Source organism: Sebastes fasciatus, chromosome 19, assembly GCF_043250625.1.
Source record: "Sebastes fasciatus isolate fSebFas1 chromosome 19, fSebFas1.pri, whole genome shotgun sequence".
Taxonomy (NCBI): Eukaryota; Metazoa; Chordata; class Actinopteri; order Perciformes; family Sebastidae; genus Sebastes; species Sebastes fasciatus.
The window spans coordinates 12,582,934-12,599,135 of record NC_133813.1 but is presented as its reverse complement, the minus strand read 5'-3'; the positions used below and the strand labels follow the sequence as shown (position 1 = coordinate 12,599,135).

The 16,202-nt window shown below is 40.0% G+C and overlaps 2 protein-coding genes across 2 annotated transcripts in view; one reads left to right on the top strand and one right to left on the bottom strand.

The window, feature by feature from the left end:
* The window catches only part of lpar1 (lysophosphatidic acid receptor 1), an 80,548-nt gene that overhangs the window by 63,475 nt on the left and 871 nt on the right, over positions 1-16,202 (bottom strand). Inside the window, exon 2 of the mRNA XM_074618039.1 lies at positions 1,973-2,144. Within this exon, the coding sequence (XP_074474140.1) occupies positions 1,973-2,040 (68 nt within the window). The 5' untranslated portion in view covers positions 2,041-2,144. The remainder of the gene's footprint in view (positions 1-1,972; positions 2,145-16,202) is intronic.
* Positions 7,398-14,408, top strand: stbd1 (starch binding domain 1). The gene is made up of 3 exons (XM_074618032.1): positions 7,398-7,752; positions 9,226-9,617; positions 10,618-14,408. The coding sequence occupies exons 1-3, from the start codon at positions 7,491-7,493 to the stop codon at positions 13,291-13,293; spliced, it is 3,330 nt and encodes a 1,109-aa protein (XP_074474133.1). The 5' UTR covers positions 7,398-7,490; the 3' UTR covers positions 13,294-14,408.

Here is a 16,202-nt window from a genome sequence, read left to right as displayed (position 1 = left end):
TATTTGCCTTGCTTTCTCTCTTTGATGTTAATGTATGACACATTTTCTTCCTCTGTTTTTCTATGTAGTTCTCATATTTCTTCTCTACTGTTTTCATATTTTCTCTCTTTCTCTGGCCTGTCTCTCTCTCTCTCTCCTCACGCTTTGACCTCTATCCATCTCAGCTTTTATTTTCTTAATGGCTCACATTCATACAGAGAACGTACTCAGCATCTCCCAGCTGAGAACTGGATCGTATTGCCACATTTCAGTTGATGTACAGTAACACACACACAAAAAGACTATGAGTACACTTTCAACCTTTCAAAATGTATGCAGAATTGTGGAGTATTCGAGTGTGACACGTTACACATCACAGAGGCTATACAAATACCAGAAATGAAAGGAGTTAATTAAATTTGTGTGTACACAAACACTGAAACATATGAGGTGGAGGTGTCTTGACAACAGTGGTTCACTCTCACTTCCACCTCATTTGAAAACAACACACACTAACTGCTTTGTGAGAGAGAGTGTGTGTGTGTTGCATGTCTACAAAGTCCATTCCTAAAAGCATCTGTGAGCATGTGTTTTTATGTGTGTTTATGGCTTACATGTTGACCCATTGCTCGTAGTGTGTATGTGTGTGTGTGTGTTCAGAGGGTACAGACTACGATTGTTCTCTCTGGGTGTTAGCTTTCGGAGCAGGAAGTGCACGTTCAGGTCAGGGGGGGGGGGGGATCTAGGCACGCTCAGTCTGACCACATCTGTTCAAATAGCAGAGACCCTCAAAGTCACACAGGAAATGTGTGTGCATGTATGTGTGTGTGTGCGTGCTACAGAAGCTGCTCTTTGTGAGCACAATTTATAAAAATATTTGACCTTTCGCTGCCTATAGCAAGTTCCCACAATAAGTAACAGAGGGAAGTTTGTCATGTACCTGTTGAAATGTTACTCCGAAAGGGCACAGACATTGAATAAACACGACATTATACAGCTCCATGGTTTTTCTTTTCATGTGCGCAGTATACTGTCGCTGAGAGTCAAAAATGATACAATGAAGCATTATATGGTGGATCAGCCCAGACGAAATAGTCACGAAATTTAATGTATTGATTCATGTACATAGGCATGAATTTCCAATTTGTTTTTGATGGTCAGCACAAAATCAATTTGTAAGTAATTCACGTAATTGTAAACTTGGAAGTATAGAGAGCAGTGAACGCTGTGCAGGGAGAAGGTCGTCAGAAAACACCGGACTTTCACCCAGGACTGGGTTGGTGTCCCGTGTGAAACCACAAATCAAAGTTGATTTATTCGTCACGTAACTTCCGTACTTGATTTAAAGCACTTCATTTGCAGTTATTTTAACCTTAACCGTGATCTTTTCCTAAACCTAACTAAGTCGTTTTGTTGCCTAAACCTAACCAAGTCAATCTATTCCTAAACCTAACTAAGACCTTTTATTTTGAAAAGACTGGCGCGGAAATTGACACATTGCTGGACATTCGTAGGAAAACCCACAAAAAAATACGTTGTTGCTTAGCGTCACGAAAAAAAAGGGAAATTCGTGTCTATTTACACAAATCACATAGATGAAATTTGTGTTGTGGTGATGCATGACAGTGTTACTAAGACCCCCTTTACACCTGGCATTAAAATGCATTTTGGGTGATTGGATTGTAATCGTACATAGTGCTTGACCACATGAAAGTACGGGTGTAAATGCACCTGGATGGATTGTGATGCGATCGGCCAAACTACCTCCTAGTCAGGGACGCATTGTGACCACAATGAACACAAGTGTAAACGCAATTGCCTTTTCAATTCACATACAACAACTACGTGGGCTAATGCTAAGCTGTCCCGAGTACCATTTTTGGTCACTGTACCGCCGTGACCAGAGAGATCACCGCCACCGCCACCGCTCTGTCTGTGCTCAGCTTCTCCTCTCCTCATCCCTCTGTGTGTGTGTGTGTGAGTGTAGACGTACCTCAAAGTCACGTTTGCAGGCCCTCTCCTCCTAAACGGTTGCGTTTTGAGGCTGATGTGTCCGTGCATTAGGCACCTCACCACACTCTCCTCTGCAAGCCCGTGCGTAGTGCAGCCTCCGGATGCTTCCTCTCAGCCCTTTCAGACAGAGCGATCGGATCTCAATCTGGACTCTTGAGACACATAGTAACACCAGGTGTAAATGTCATCAGGTTAAATCATATCTAGATACAATCTGGACACGGTCTAAGGTACAGGCCTCATACAGTGGTACCACAATTTTCACTTGACCTATTTTATATTAAAATATGACTATCTGCCACTGCCATGGTTAAGGTTTTGTTAGATGGAGGCACAAAAATAATCAACATGTTCTCATCTCAACTCGTCATATATTGACGCTTTGTCAGATCCATTGGCGTCACTTCTTGGTCGCAGTAAACACATGCTTAATAGTAGTTAATGCACACTTTTTGATATCACATTCAATAAGGCACCGTACTGCATTTGCACTCGGCACTTTTAACATAAACAGACGCAGACAGCCACACATACACACGCCAGACTGACTCATGGGCTGTTGTAATGGCAATAAAAGCCATCTGCTTCAAACACACCCTGTTGATTAAGAGTCAATTAAAGTGTCTGAGACGACGGGGAAATGAGTGGAAGGGTTAGCAGGGTAACAAATGTGGAGGGAGGGAGGTGAAGAGAAAGATTTTTAGGAAAAGAGTAGAAGCATGATAGGAGGATTGGGGGGGATGGGATTGAAGGAAAAATGGGCCCGGAGGAAAGAGGAAATAAAACAGTCAGTAAATGTTCCCATGTGTTGCCGGCACTCAGCATCTTGCAGGAGAAGTGAGGAGATGAAAGCAAGGGATAGTGAGTAAAGGGGGTGTCACGGCAACGCCCAACCTAACTGTCACAGAGGGAGGGGAGAGGATGGAGAGGAGAAGAAAGTAGGAGACTTGATGGGATGGAAGTGGCATGAAGGAGGTGAAGACAAGAAGAGAGGAGGTGATATAAAGGAGATGAAAGCACTGGGAGACATGGAGCGATGAGGAGAACAGAAGGGCAACTTCTGATATTTAAAGATCCAGTGAATAAGCAATCTGTCAGCACTTTCCACAAATAAAACAAAAGCTGAGTGAGTCCCCAAAGTAGTTTCCCTCCTCCGCCCCAGCGCTGCCACGTTTACGGGACAATCCGTCTATTCTTGGGAAAGAAAAGCCCTGACAGCCAGACGGGAGCCAGGGAGAGACCAAGCACCCGTGGCAATAGCTGGCATTCACTTGTAAACAACGTAGGGAAAGAAAAAAGGGTGGGAGAGGTCATTAATGTTGATTCATTGTACAATGTCAGCTAATATTGGGTTTTCTTTTACTTGGTGATGAGAGATCGGGGTCCCAGGAGTGTTGAGTTGAACCATACATAAACCATGGAGGACGGAACCTAACAAACTGAAAAAAATAAATGAATAAATAAATACATGACTTGATAAAAAAAGACATTAAAAGTAGCAAAAATATTATTAAAATAAATGTAGTCATTAACGAATTGATGATTTTGACTTATTTATGTATTTATTTTTATGAATTTTTAAATTTATTTATTTAGGAATTTATTTTTATTTATGTATTTATTTTTTAAATTAATTTATTGCATTCCATCTAAAAACAAAAAAAAATAAGCATGGCAGATCTGCTACATTTTGTGCCACCAGCATAAAAAACATATAAAAAAATATATGCAAAAAATAAATAAATAAAAATAAATGCAAAAATGAATACAGTGTATTTAAAAAAATCATAAAAATATATGAATAAATAAGGGAATTAATACAAATGTAAATAACTAAAAAACATAAATATAAATTTATGTCACATTTTATCAATTGACTACATTTATTTTTAATAATGTTTTTGCTACCTTTAACGGCATATTTATTTATTTATCGAGCTATTTATTTATTTTTATTTTGGCAAGTTCCGTCCTCCATAATAAACTAAGTTTTTGCTTGGTTTAAAAATCATACCTGCTAAAAGAGAAGACCCTTAATAGGTTCCCATGACAGTGATCGTTTACTGGCCTTAATACAGTATGACATGAAATCTCATTAGATCTGTTTGAACTCCTGGCGTTTGTAAGAGTAGAAGCCTTTCTCCTCCTCCTGCTTCTTCTCTGTCTTCCCACTGACTCTCAGCTTCCTGCCCACCTGCCTGACAGACAGCTCCTCTGTGGAAAAGCCTTGAAGGTCCAGAGCCAGGCCAAAGTGCTCTCCTTCTCTCTCCAGCTGGTAGGAGACCGGTTGTACGGACACACTGGTTTGGAAAGGATCGCACAGGCCAGTAGAAGTCCATGAATGGACTGATGAAACACAGTTGTCCTGTCTCTGCAGTGGGACTGTTCCCAGCTTTTCTATTCTCACTGGAAGAGATCCAGAGTCTTCAGGAACTTTCATTGCCACAGCTGTCCACTGGGTGTTGCTCATGTCACCACTCTCTCATCACTGGATCATTACTGTTAGTTGGAGAGTTTACTTTCTGACTCAGTTTCGTGCTAAATTGAATAAATGCCACAGATTAAATGAACAAGGTTCCGACTCAGTTTTACTAACTAACTAACTAACTAACTTTTCCAGGAATTTCATGACCGTGGGAACCCTGAATGAAGATTAGAGATGTATATTAGAGGCATTTTGCACAATATTTGTGGGGGTTAAATCAGTCATGTTAGGATACTTAATGAAAACTGTGTGTTTGTGTAAAAAAAGGTGAAACATAATCTCTTTTCTTTGATGGAATTGCAGTCATTCAAAATTTCCATCATGTCATTTGCAAATCAATATGTCAATTCTATTTGCACTGATGTGTTTTTGTGTGTTCACCTGTGTCTTAACTGCTTTTAACTCTATAAATCTTAATTTTGCTTTGAATTTATACGTTTGTATGACTGCAATAATTCCAGCATGTTAACAGCTGGCCAGAAGTTAGAGACTAAAACTACTGCTTGTCTTTGATAACACAGCAGGAGGGCTACCATCATTATTTTAAGAGCAGCAGGTAATTGATAGTGTGTTCTACAAGTTTCAGCCACAAGAGGTCAGGAGTGCACAAGTTTTCAAGTGGTTGTACAAGCATTCCCAGTGATGACCGTGATAAATACTGAGGGTGACAAGGCTTGGTCCTGATTGTTAAGCCTCTAATTCTGTTGTATCGCTCAGTATCCAGATCACATTCACATTCAAATGTTAGAAATTAAAGACCGACTTAGACAAGCTGAGTGCTGCCTGTCAAAGAGACATTAGTAAATTAGACCTGTGAACCTTGACCTCTTGTGGCTGGAATTAGTCTAACACTGTATCAAATACAGATGAAATGTGTTAAACCATGGGGAAATTATTTCTATTCAGTCATTATATCAACATATGAAGTGTAGGAAAAAACAGCTGGTATGAAATATTGCCAGTTGACCTTCCTAAAGTCCCCGTTCTCTGATATTAAGTCAATGCTAATATTTATATTATTGTAGAATTTCTAGTTTAGTTTTTCACCTGGTAATCTAATTCCAATGACTCAGTAACAGTCGTAGAGGGCTTTAGAATAATAAAAATAGCACTTTCATTATTAGAATAGTAAAAAAAATAACTATTTTTATCATATTTTTAATGTACAAAATAAAAAAAAAAAAAAGATGTTTACAGATGTTGTGAAATTATCTTTTTTTTAAATAAATGTGTAAGGAAATTTCAAATATCAACTGGAGAAGTAGAGTCTTCAGGATCTTTCCTGTCATCACCACAGCTCTCCACTGGGTGGAGCTGTTGCTCAGCTAACGTCATTGGATCACTCTGTGCTCATAACATTATCTCCATGACACATCTCACCTTGACGAGATTAGACCTACAGGAGACTACAGATTTTATCTTATTTTACTTTTCTGAACATGTATTAACATTAATAATGTTTTGATAAATCCAAGAAGATTACTGACACCGGTACATGTTTAACGTCATGCATTTTAATCAATAATAATATAATCTTACTCAAATCAATGTCTTAAGCCTGCAATTTTTTTTACCATGTTTATTGGAATATATTGATCCAAAAGCATTCGGTTATTCAAATTTTTAAAAATGCTGGAGGAAAGGGAAAGATCAAAACAAGTTATCGATATTGGGTTTCTCCACAGTCCCCAACATTACAGGCTTGCTTTGCTATGTAATCAGACTATCAAACAGCCTTCACATTTTAAAAGATGCTCTAAAATGTATGCCGTTGCAAGAAAAAGCCAGTGTCCAAGTTTCATATGTGTGAAGCATGGAATGACATGTCAGGTTTCAGGTTTGAAATATGAGACCTAGCTGAAGGTCACAACATTTTTTAATAAGGAATTGAGCATTATTGGGACTACTGGGACTTAAAGCGCGGTATGTTATAAATTAACAACCATGCATCACTCAGTTTTAAAACTAAATCCCCTTTTCTCTCCCAGATATATCCCAGTATCTGGCAGATAGGCCAAAACAACCACATTTTAAGGTATTTCCAAACAGTGCAGCGTCACAGGAAGAGAGCAATCAACAAAACACGAGCCAATTTCAACCATTGTCAATGAAGTTGTTCTGTCCTATGCACAGCTACATATGGTGGAAAACTGTATCGCTTGTTGCATTGCATTTACAATAGGCTATATGCTTGTACAAATGTAAGTTATTTGTTACTGCTACTTCATATCACATGTCACATGGACTATAGTTCCTCCATAATAAGTGCATTTATAGTGGAATATCTCCTGTTTATGGGTTGCACCTAACACCCCCAACCCAACAAACCAACACACAATCTATTTGGCACATTGGAAGTCTCAATAGGATCATAAATGTTTAGATTTTCTATCAGTCTAGATAGTCTATCAGTCGGTCTAGAACATTTTTGATTAGGTGGCCAGGCTATAGGGCACAGACTCAGAGAAGGGTGGCACATTTAAATGACATGTAAACAAGTAAACCAGTACAAATGACAGCTCTACATTAATAATAAGCTGTACATTATTAATAACAAAATTAATTATTTTGTGTAAAAAAGGAATGTAAAATGTGCAACATGTGATATGAATCAGCAATAACAAATAACTTACATTTGTACAAGCACTTAGCCTATTGTAAATGCCTGACTGTGAAGTGTTTAATTCTTACCTAATATCTTACCTAAAGACTGGCTATTAGTGGATTCACTGGAGCTAAATACTCCCAGTGGAGATGTGTGAAATAGGGCTGCAAAAACAAGCTCCCCTTCTCTTTTTATGAATGAATGCCGAGTCCACGTGACTCAGCAAACCAATGAGCAGCTCATACCTGCACCGTGTGCAGCTCTGCAGCAACAAGAGGTCACTACACTTCAAAAACGTGGAGGAGAGAGCAGCAACAGCAGCCTGACAGACAAGCCTGCAGCAGCAGTAGCAGTCACAGGCCTTTCATACGCACATACAACAGAGAGATAGAGACGCGCTTTCACACAATGCCGCTGAAAAACGGCAACACCGTGGGCGTGGAGAGACGCATGGATCTGGCCTCACTCTTCTGCATGATCGGCCGCCACGGTCCCGCCGTGGCTCTGGCTGTGATCGCAATGATGTCCGTGCTGGCGGGATTCATCATCTACCGGACCGTGAGGGGGAAGCGGAGGAAGAAGGCCACGGAGGAGCAGGCAGCCGCAGACGGTGACGGTGACGGCGGGAGCACCGGAGAGGAGGAGAGAGACGCACCGGTGGAGTCAACAGGTAAAAAAGATCCACCGATAATGGAGTATTAACTGATAGGTGATCGATGGTGATTCGGTTCCTCTGCCTTCATTCATCAGTTAAAGTGAATTAAACAGTTAAAGTGCTGAGGAAATATCATACAAATATAATAGATAGGACTATAATTAATACCATAAGGACAGCATGCATTTGACAGGGTATCACATAATGTTATTAATATCTAGTCTGAGTACAGTGATACTCTATAGGAGATATAAATAGGCCTTCATAACGTACTATAAAGCCATTATTAACTGTGAACCATGAGTAGCTGACCTTAGGCCTACTGATACATGTTAAAGGATATAGGCTAGATGAAATTACCATATAGTAGTACACATATTTTTACATTAACTCCAGTCCTGTACAAAGATATGTTTATCTCATATTTTGTGTCTTATTTTTTGGGGCTTTTATTGCTATAATCCTATGTATTTATATGGTTATTATTGTAACTTGTCCCTCCAACTGCCCCATGTCTTTAATATGTTTCCTTTGACTTAACTAATTATTGGTTGTCTATTGTTGTATGTTTGGATGTATGGACTGGGAATGCTACAAATGAATTACCCCCTTGGGGATAAATAAAGTTGTCTGAACTGAACTGAACTGAAATATGAGCTACTTGTACTTTACTTTACTTGAGGCTATTTCCATGCTACTTCTTCTTTTCCACTACAGTTAAAAGGGAAATAAAGTATTAATTTTACATTTATCTGACAGTTTTTTAAGATTAAGATTTTACAAACAAAACATTTAATGAGTTCATAAAAAATATGATTCGGTGTTATAGATTATACTACTCCACGGTAGGCTAAATACAATGATAAAAAAAAATCTCACAAACCTCATCTAACTATAATAGTAAAATGCTGCTTGCACATGAATGCATCCGTAATAATAATAATAATAAAGTCATATAATATGTAATAAAACAACACTCGCCTTTGATACTTTAAGCATTAAGCTAATTGTATACTATATTAATCTACAGAAACAAAACAGATACAATTGACTAATAATTTTGGCCAGGTCAAATAAGCCCCTTAAATGGAGGAGACATACAACCAACCAGCAATCACTGTTGCGGAATGCATTGATTACTCATCCTGTGATTAGATCTTCTGCTGTGTTGTCATTTTAAAAAAGGTACAAAAGGTGGATAAGACAAAGTGCAAATTAAAAAACAAACAATATCTGTCCTTTTAAACTAGTAAAGATACATATCTCGTCAAATATTACAATTTGAACAAACTTAAAGACATTTAATAAACACTAACCACTCTCTACTCACCTATTCTTTTCTAGTTATGAAGTCAAAGACAAAAAAAACTAGATAATAATACAAAAATAAACTCAATATGTTATAAATGATATTAGTGTGTAGTAATTGTAAGGTATTTTAAGTGTTCTTACTGTATAACATGTCTTTTTTTTAATATCTTATTATAGACGTCAGTGATGAAGGCTCATCAGAGGTGAACAAGGATGTTGATCTGCTTCAGAGTGATCTCAAAATCAGGCATCGTCGTGCTGCTGCTGCTGCTGAGAAGACACCTCCACGTTATTCCCCTCCTAAGAGGAACAACCGAGTACAAAACAACAAGGACCCCACTTCAGATGACTCTTACGAAGGGGCAGAGACGTATGCAGAAAAGGCCAATCAGAGCCTGCAAAGTGATACTTGCACAGAGGCTGAAATGGTGCTGGAGGATGCTGTCGATTGCCACCGAGGTGAAACAGATGACGCGGTTAAGGACGTGTTGGAAGAGTTCCATGCTAATGATGGCTGCTTGAAGGAGCCTGAGCCGATTAATGATGAGAAGCATGAGGAGGCAGAGAAGGTAAGCAGCCGTTTGGCTCTGTGTGAGGTTATTATGTAAGATACAGACAGGCCAGGCTAGCTGTTAACCCCACTTTCCAGTCTTTGTGCTATGCCGAGCTCTGCTAAACAGTGGCTGAAGCTTAACATTTAGCAGAAAGACATAAGAGTGGTATCCTATCCATCTTCTTATCTAACTCTTGGTAAGAAAGCAAATCACTGTATTTCCCAATTTTTCTGAACCAGTGTGCAACTCCGGGGTCTGAAAAGTGAAGCCAATGCTGAAGTGCCTGAAACTTGCATTATTTCTAATAGCCAGCAGGGGGCGACTCCTCTGGTTGCAAAAAGAAGTGTGATTCTATAGAAGTCTGAGAAAATGAGCCTACTTCTCACTTGATTTATTACCTCAGTAAACATTGTAAACATGAGTTTATGGCCTCAATCGGTAGTTTCAAGTCTTCTTCAATACAGCATGATGTTCATTTAGTAAATTATGGTCCCATTTAGAGTCAAATAGACCATAAAGCAGGGTATGCTTTAGGGCGTGGCTACCTTGTGATTGACAGGGTGTTACCACGGCGTTGTCTAGTCTGAGAGTTGTCCGTGTTTTCGTCTTACAACTTTAACCTTTTCACAGTGTGTTTTCAGTTCATGAAAGTTAATATTAACATTTTGGTTGCCTAAAAATGTCTTGTTCAGCGTGAAAACCAAAATAGCGACGGCTAAAATGCCGAACTCGAGGCTTCAGGATGGCAGTCCAAAAACCAATGTGTGACGTCACAGTGACTACGTCCACTTCTTGTATACAGTCTATGGTCTGAACTATTTCTTTAAGGATTTGGAGCACCAACCCAGAGGGAATATTTCTCTCACCGACATATCCATTTCACTCAGGACTCATTTGCTCTGTGGTTTCAGACTAGCACAGAATAGGAGATCAGCCACAGACAGTTCGTCTGTCTTGTATGTATTTTTATCCACTGTCTGACCTGCAGATATTAACTTTTTACTCATGTGTCTAGGTGTTTAAAGCAGAATGCCAGGAAGAAGAGGATGTGACCACAGACGAGGATGTATCTGACAAGACAACCAGAGAAGAGGAGGACAACTTTCAGTGTGCTTTGAACAATCCGGTGTGCTTTGAACAAACCCCTCATATGAATGAAAACAGTGATGACAGACTGCAAGATGTTAAAACCACAAACCACATGGAGTCCAACTCGGAAGAGCCTGTCATACATGTAGAAGATGTATCCCTTCCTTGCGTCTGTTATGGCAAAGACGAGGAGTTTGAGGAAGACGATCCAGATAGTATTGATTACAGTAGTTTCTCTGCCAGTAAACCCCTCTCTCCAGAGGAGGAAAAGAAAAATGAGAGTGAGGAGGCGTGTTTCGACCACCAGCTCATTGGTCAGCAAGCTAAGATCTGGTCCTCAACATCTGAACAAGAAACAGACATGACATCTACGCAGCAGGAGCAGTGTGATCATGTGACGGACAAGGTGACAACGCCCATTCGGGTTAGTGATTGGGATGAAGATGGTGGTCTAGCTGGTGAAGAAGATCTAGATGAAGACCACTTGAACAAACTTACGGCTGTCAAATTTGACTCGCCACAGTTCGACGAGCAAGACGTGGCGATCGAACAAAGGGAGGAAAACGGTCTTAGGTGTGATCAAGATGACGGCGTTCTTTACGATGGTGCTGATCAAGTGAAAGTGAAAATGCTGAGTGGTGACAACATTGTTGTTTGTAGTGAAGAACATGACAGTTCAAGTGTGGCACTCAGCCCTGCTCTGTCCTGTGCCCTGAGCGCGCCCGTAAAGGCTGATAACCACGATGACAGTCTATCAGGTATCTCAGGCATTGCAGATTTCGCTGACTTGACATTGCATTGTCAAAACCCGCAGAAAGAAGATAAAACAGATCCATCCCTACATGAAGACACCGATTTTACCATTCTTGGCCCTGAAATGCCGTCACATGAGACAGAAAATCAGCCTGAAAACAATGGAAATGGCACAACCGATGTGTTGGCTGATGAACTCAATGACCAAGTGTGTGACCCTTGTGAACCTTGCTACAAAGACCAACAAAGCGCCCAAACAAAAAGAAATGAAGCTTTTGACAAGGCAACTGTCGCCGCTGTTCCTGATGTAGTTGCTTGTGATGGTGAATACATTACTACCCTTATAATGGCTGAAGTGTTAGACAAAGCAAGTGTTGCTGCTGATCCTGATACAGTTGAAAACATACCTTCTGTAATTGTTGAAGAAATATCTTTTCCTCATCTGACATCCATGTGCCAAGACCAACAAATTGACCATGTGGAAAAAAATGAAACTTTTGACGAGGCAAAGGTTAATTCTGCAACTGATGCTACTTGCAATAATGCTAGCCTCACTTCACCTATTATGTCTGAAGAACTATCTCATCCTGACATGTCTTCCTCCCAAGACCAACAAAGTGGCCAAGCAGAACATATTCCTGACGTTACCACTGGTGCTGCTCCTGTCATGATTGAGGACATAAATCCTACCATGTGTCAAATTCTCTTGCCGTCTTTCGAGCAATTTGAGCTGTGGGAAAATGACAAATCATCTGCTGGTGTTGGTGAAGAGAGCGGAATTTCAAGCATGACCGTCAGCCCCGACGCTTGTGATGAGTTTGAGGTGATCTTTGAAAATATGGTGCTTCCGGTGATGGAATGTGATCTACAGTCTGAGGGACAGACAGAGGCTCAACACCGCCTCTTTGCTGATGATACAGCCATATCCTTCATTAACGAGGATACAGCAGGTATGGAGTTCAGGCCTTACCCATCGCATCGCTCCCAGCCACCAAACAGTCAGCGCACTTGGGCTAATTATGAATCATTTGCAGCCAACGAGGACATGTTTGGCCATGAGATTGAGGATAGTTACCACAGAGCGATGGATCAGTTAGCGGCACAGATTGCACATAGTGTTACTAGCTTCAGCGATGAGCTGGAAAAGCAGTCAGACGTGAAAGTTGTCGTAGAGGCTGTTGAGTTTAAAAAGAAGAAGGCAGGAGTAAGTGTTGAAAAGAAAGATGAAACACAAGCAGAGAAAGAAGAGGACTATGAAAAGACTGAAATCAGTATTATGGAGGCAACTATGGACCATAATGAATGGATCATGGATAGTAACTACCAAGCCCTTCCCTGGATGAATTATTCTGCCACATCTTTTGCCCAAGACCATACAAAAACCAACCAGCTTCCCACTGAAGAGTGCCAATACAGCTCTGCTGTAACAGACACCACTTGTATAGGTACAACAGATATATCACCTTCCACTGAAGTCGAACAAACCAGCACTCTCTCCCTTGTCGACGAAAGCACGGAAAATAAAAAGCTTGTTGCAGTCCAGCCAATGCCCCAGAATGTCAATGTGACCTTCCGCATCCATTATTTCACTCAATCGTCATACCAGACGGTGGCTGTCACAGGGAACCAGCAGGAGCTGGGAAACTGGAAGGGATTCGTCCCGCTAGAGAGAGCCAAGGACGGGCACTGGGCCGTGGTGGTCAGCCTGCCAACTGAGAGCCTCGTGGAGTGGAAGTTTGTGTTGGTGGACAAAGGCGAGGTGTGTCGCTGGGAGGAATGTGGCAACCGGCTACTTGATACGGGCTATGGAGACGATCTGCTGGTGCACAAATGGTGGGGACGTTTGTAAGAGGTGAGGTGTGAGAAAAATTGGGAGGGGCAAGTTTTGGTATTGGATACTGAACCAGACAGAAGTAAAGTTTATTTGTACAGCCCGTCACAACACCCACATGATGATACAGTAGATTCAAATGACACCTAATACACATTTATACTGTATCACATCATAAATACATCCTAGTAAGCATTGATTTGGTAAATTTGGGGGTCATCAAGAGGTCTACAGTGTAGGTTAAAACTGGGATACATTTGTTTTTTAGCTGTCAACCATGTCACCATTGTTATGATTTTACAACTTAATTTTAACCATATTTAGCCCAGACAGCGAGACATACTTTGACCTGCAAATTTCCAACACCATGATCACTGGGATAAAACAGTCATCTATGGGACTATTCTTAGAGGATTGCCCTCTAACAGCCAGTGATTAAGTGGATCATTCAGGGAACTGAAAAGAATGCCATCAAAAGACAGAAGCATTACATAAAACGTCTTCCTTTTTTTCTGTGGCAGTATCTGTAATTATGCAAATTGCACCTCTTTAAATAGGGTGACCTAATGCAAGTGTTTAATTGGTGTAAACGAAGACTTTATTATACTGTCCGTATGCTGCTTAAATACTCAAAAATCTATGAGAATAAATGCACATAGTTCACTTTTACTACAGCAATAATGAAAGCAATACATGTATATTGTATACTGTATGACTGGTGTTATATCAGGTATTCTAATGTGTTTACCACTAAACTGTGATATAGTTGTAACTTTGATGCTGCTTTTATCTCGTGGGACTGTGTGCATGCAAAATGGTCCCATTGTTGTTCTATGAATGTGCCTTTTAAAACAATTTTTCTATTAATGTGTTACATCAAAAGAGTGTGGATTTTCTTTTTAATACAGCTTTGCTGGCCATCATTTTCTTTGTTTCACTACAACTTTTAACTGAATTACTTATTATGTTCTGTACTTTCTCTCAAACTGTCACTTTTTTGTCAGTATAGACTATACTCTCTATATCTCAGATTGTGTTAGAATATCCTGTTATGCAATACTGTGATAATGCTACTCTTGAATGTCATTAAGGTGGAGTTGGTTACCAAATAAACAAATCTTCCAAGTCTGTCATATCTGGGAATGTATGCTTCTTAAGTATGTTAATTCTTGGGCTGTCAACTACAACTTGCAATTTTTAGGTTGTAGCAAGCTCAGTTTTAGCCTGCTATAGTGGGCTAGAGTGAAGATACTGGCATCATATAAAACTAAAAAACCTTTCTGGACAATATTTGTCATTGTTTTGTGTTGTTAATTGATTGCCAATAATAAATACATTTGCATAAAGCAAGCAGATCTACCCACTCTCATGTTGATAAGAGTATTAAATACTTGACAAATCTCCCTTTAAGGTACATTTTGAACGGATAAAAAATGTGTGATTAATATGTAATTAATCGCCATTAACTATGGAAAATCATGTGATTAAATATTTTAATCAATCAGTCCTAGCTAATTCATTTAAAGATGTTTGGAGTTTGGTTCCAACATGAGTTATTCCTATTTTGCGGGAAGAAAAAAACATTTCTCACTCACTAAATAATAGATAACTTGACAATCCATTTTCAATGATCTTCATTTCTTTGTACTACATCAGTAGACCGGCTCATGTGATGCACATTTGATCAATTATAACTACGTATTTCTCAACCAGGCACCAACCTGATGTGCTGATGCTGTCTAAATTTCTGAATCATTAACTGCTATTGCAACAAACAAACAAACAGTCAGGTCCAATCTAATGGGGTCTTGTGAGGTAATGCACTCAAAATCTTTGAAGTGATGCCTAAATGTACTTATATATCTGTGATTTGGACAAAAAGCCAAAATTGTGACCTTGTTCTGAGTCCAGCTGGCTCAGAGGTGGCTCACGCAGAGATAGCGTCATTAGCAGGCATATTTTCATGCCAGCTTGTCAGCTCCACCGTGCTGAAGGTGACTTCACTGCATCTGAGGAAGAAGAGGGTGCTCTTCCATCTCCCAGTCTAGAGGACTCGCACGTACGCATGCACAAATGCAATGTTTTGCCAGCCCTGTAAATGATTAATCTGCACTGCGGGTGAGCGGGAGAGGTTTTGTGAGGTTATTTCATAGGATAAAACCCAAACAGAAGCAGTGTTGAAAGAGGGAGGGAAGATGCATTATGGGAAGAAAGAGCGAGCTAGTTTTTATCATCCGTAAATTAGATGTTAATGGTTCGTTGGCAATCCGGCAAATGGAAGAATTCGGTTTAAGTCATGCAAAGTAATTACTCAGAAAGGAAACGAATAATCATTCACAAAGGCAAACAAAACATTCAGTGAGAATGAACAAGAAGGCTTAAGTTGAATAAATCAAGCTCACACTAAAAGAATGTAACACACACAGCCTAATAGTAATCAGAGGAACTAACATGCTTCCCATGTTGATCTGCCACTGTGTGTCATCCACATGTAAATGTGACTGACTGTGAAATGTGATCCCTGCTGTAGTTCCACATTTGAAAGACTATCCAAAGTGACCAATACTTATTGGAGCCTCCCCTCTGGTGTGGAACATTTGCGAGATCGACACCATGCAACGCCAAACAAGGCCTCTGGGACTCATTCGACCCACTTCAAATGGGGTCAACAGAAATCAGCCCCCTTCCAGGTGGAAGTCGCGTGATTTCTGGGGTCATTTCTCTTTCAAAACAGGAGTTCAGGGGACTTTTGCCCGTTCGCCCCAGTGCAGAGAGCCAAATATAACAAAACATGATGTAATATAGAGGCCCTGTTTACACTGAAAGCCTCAGATAATAGGGATGTTTTCTATTCCTGTGTAACTGACCTGACTGGATAAGCCAGTTTGGTTATAATATTCCTAGTAATGTTAACGTGTTCTCCTGTC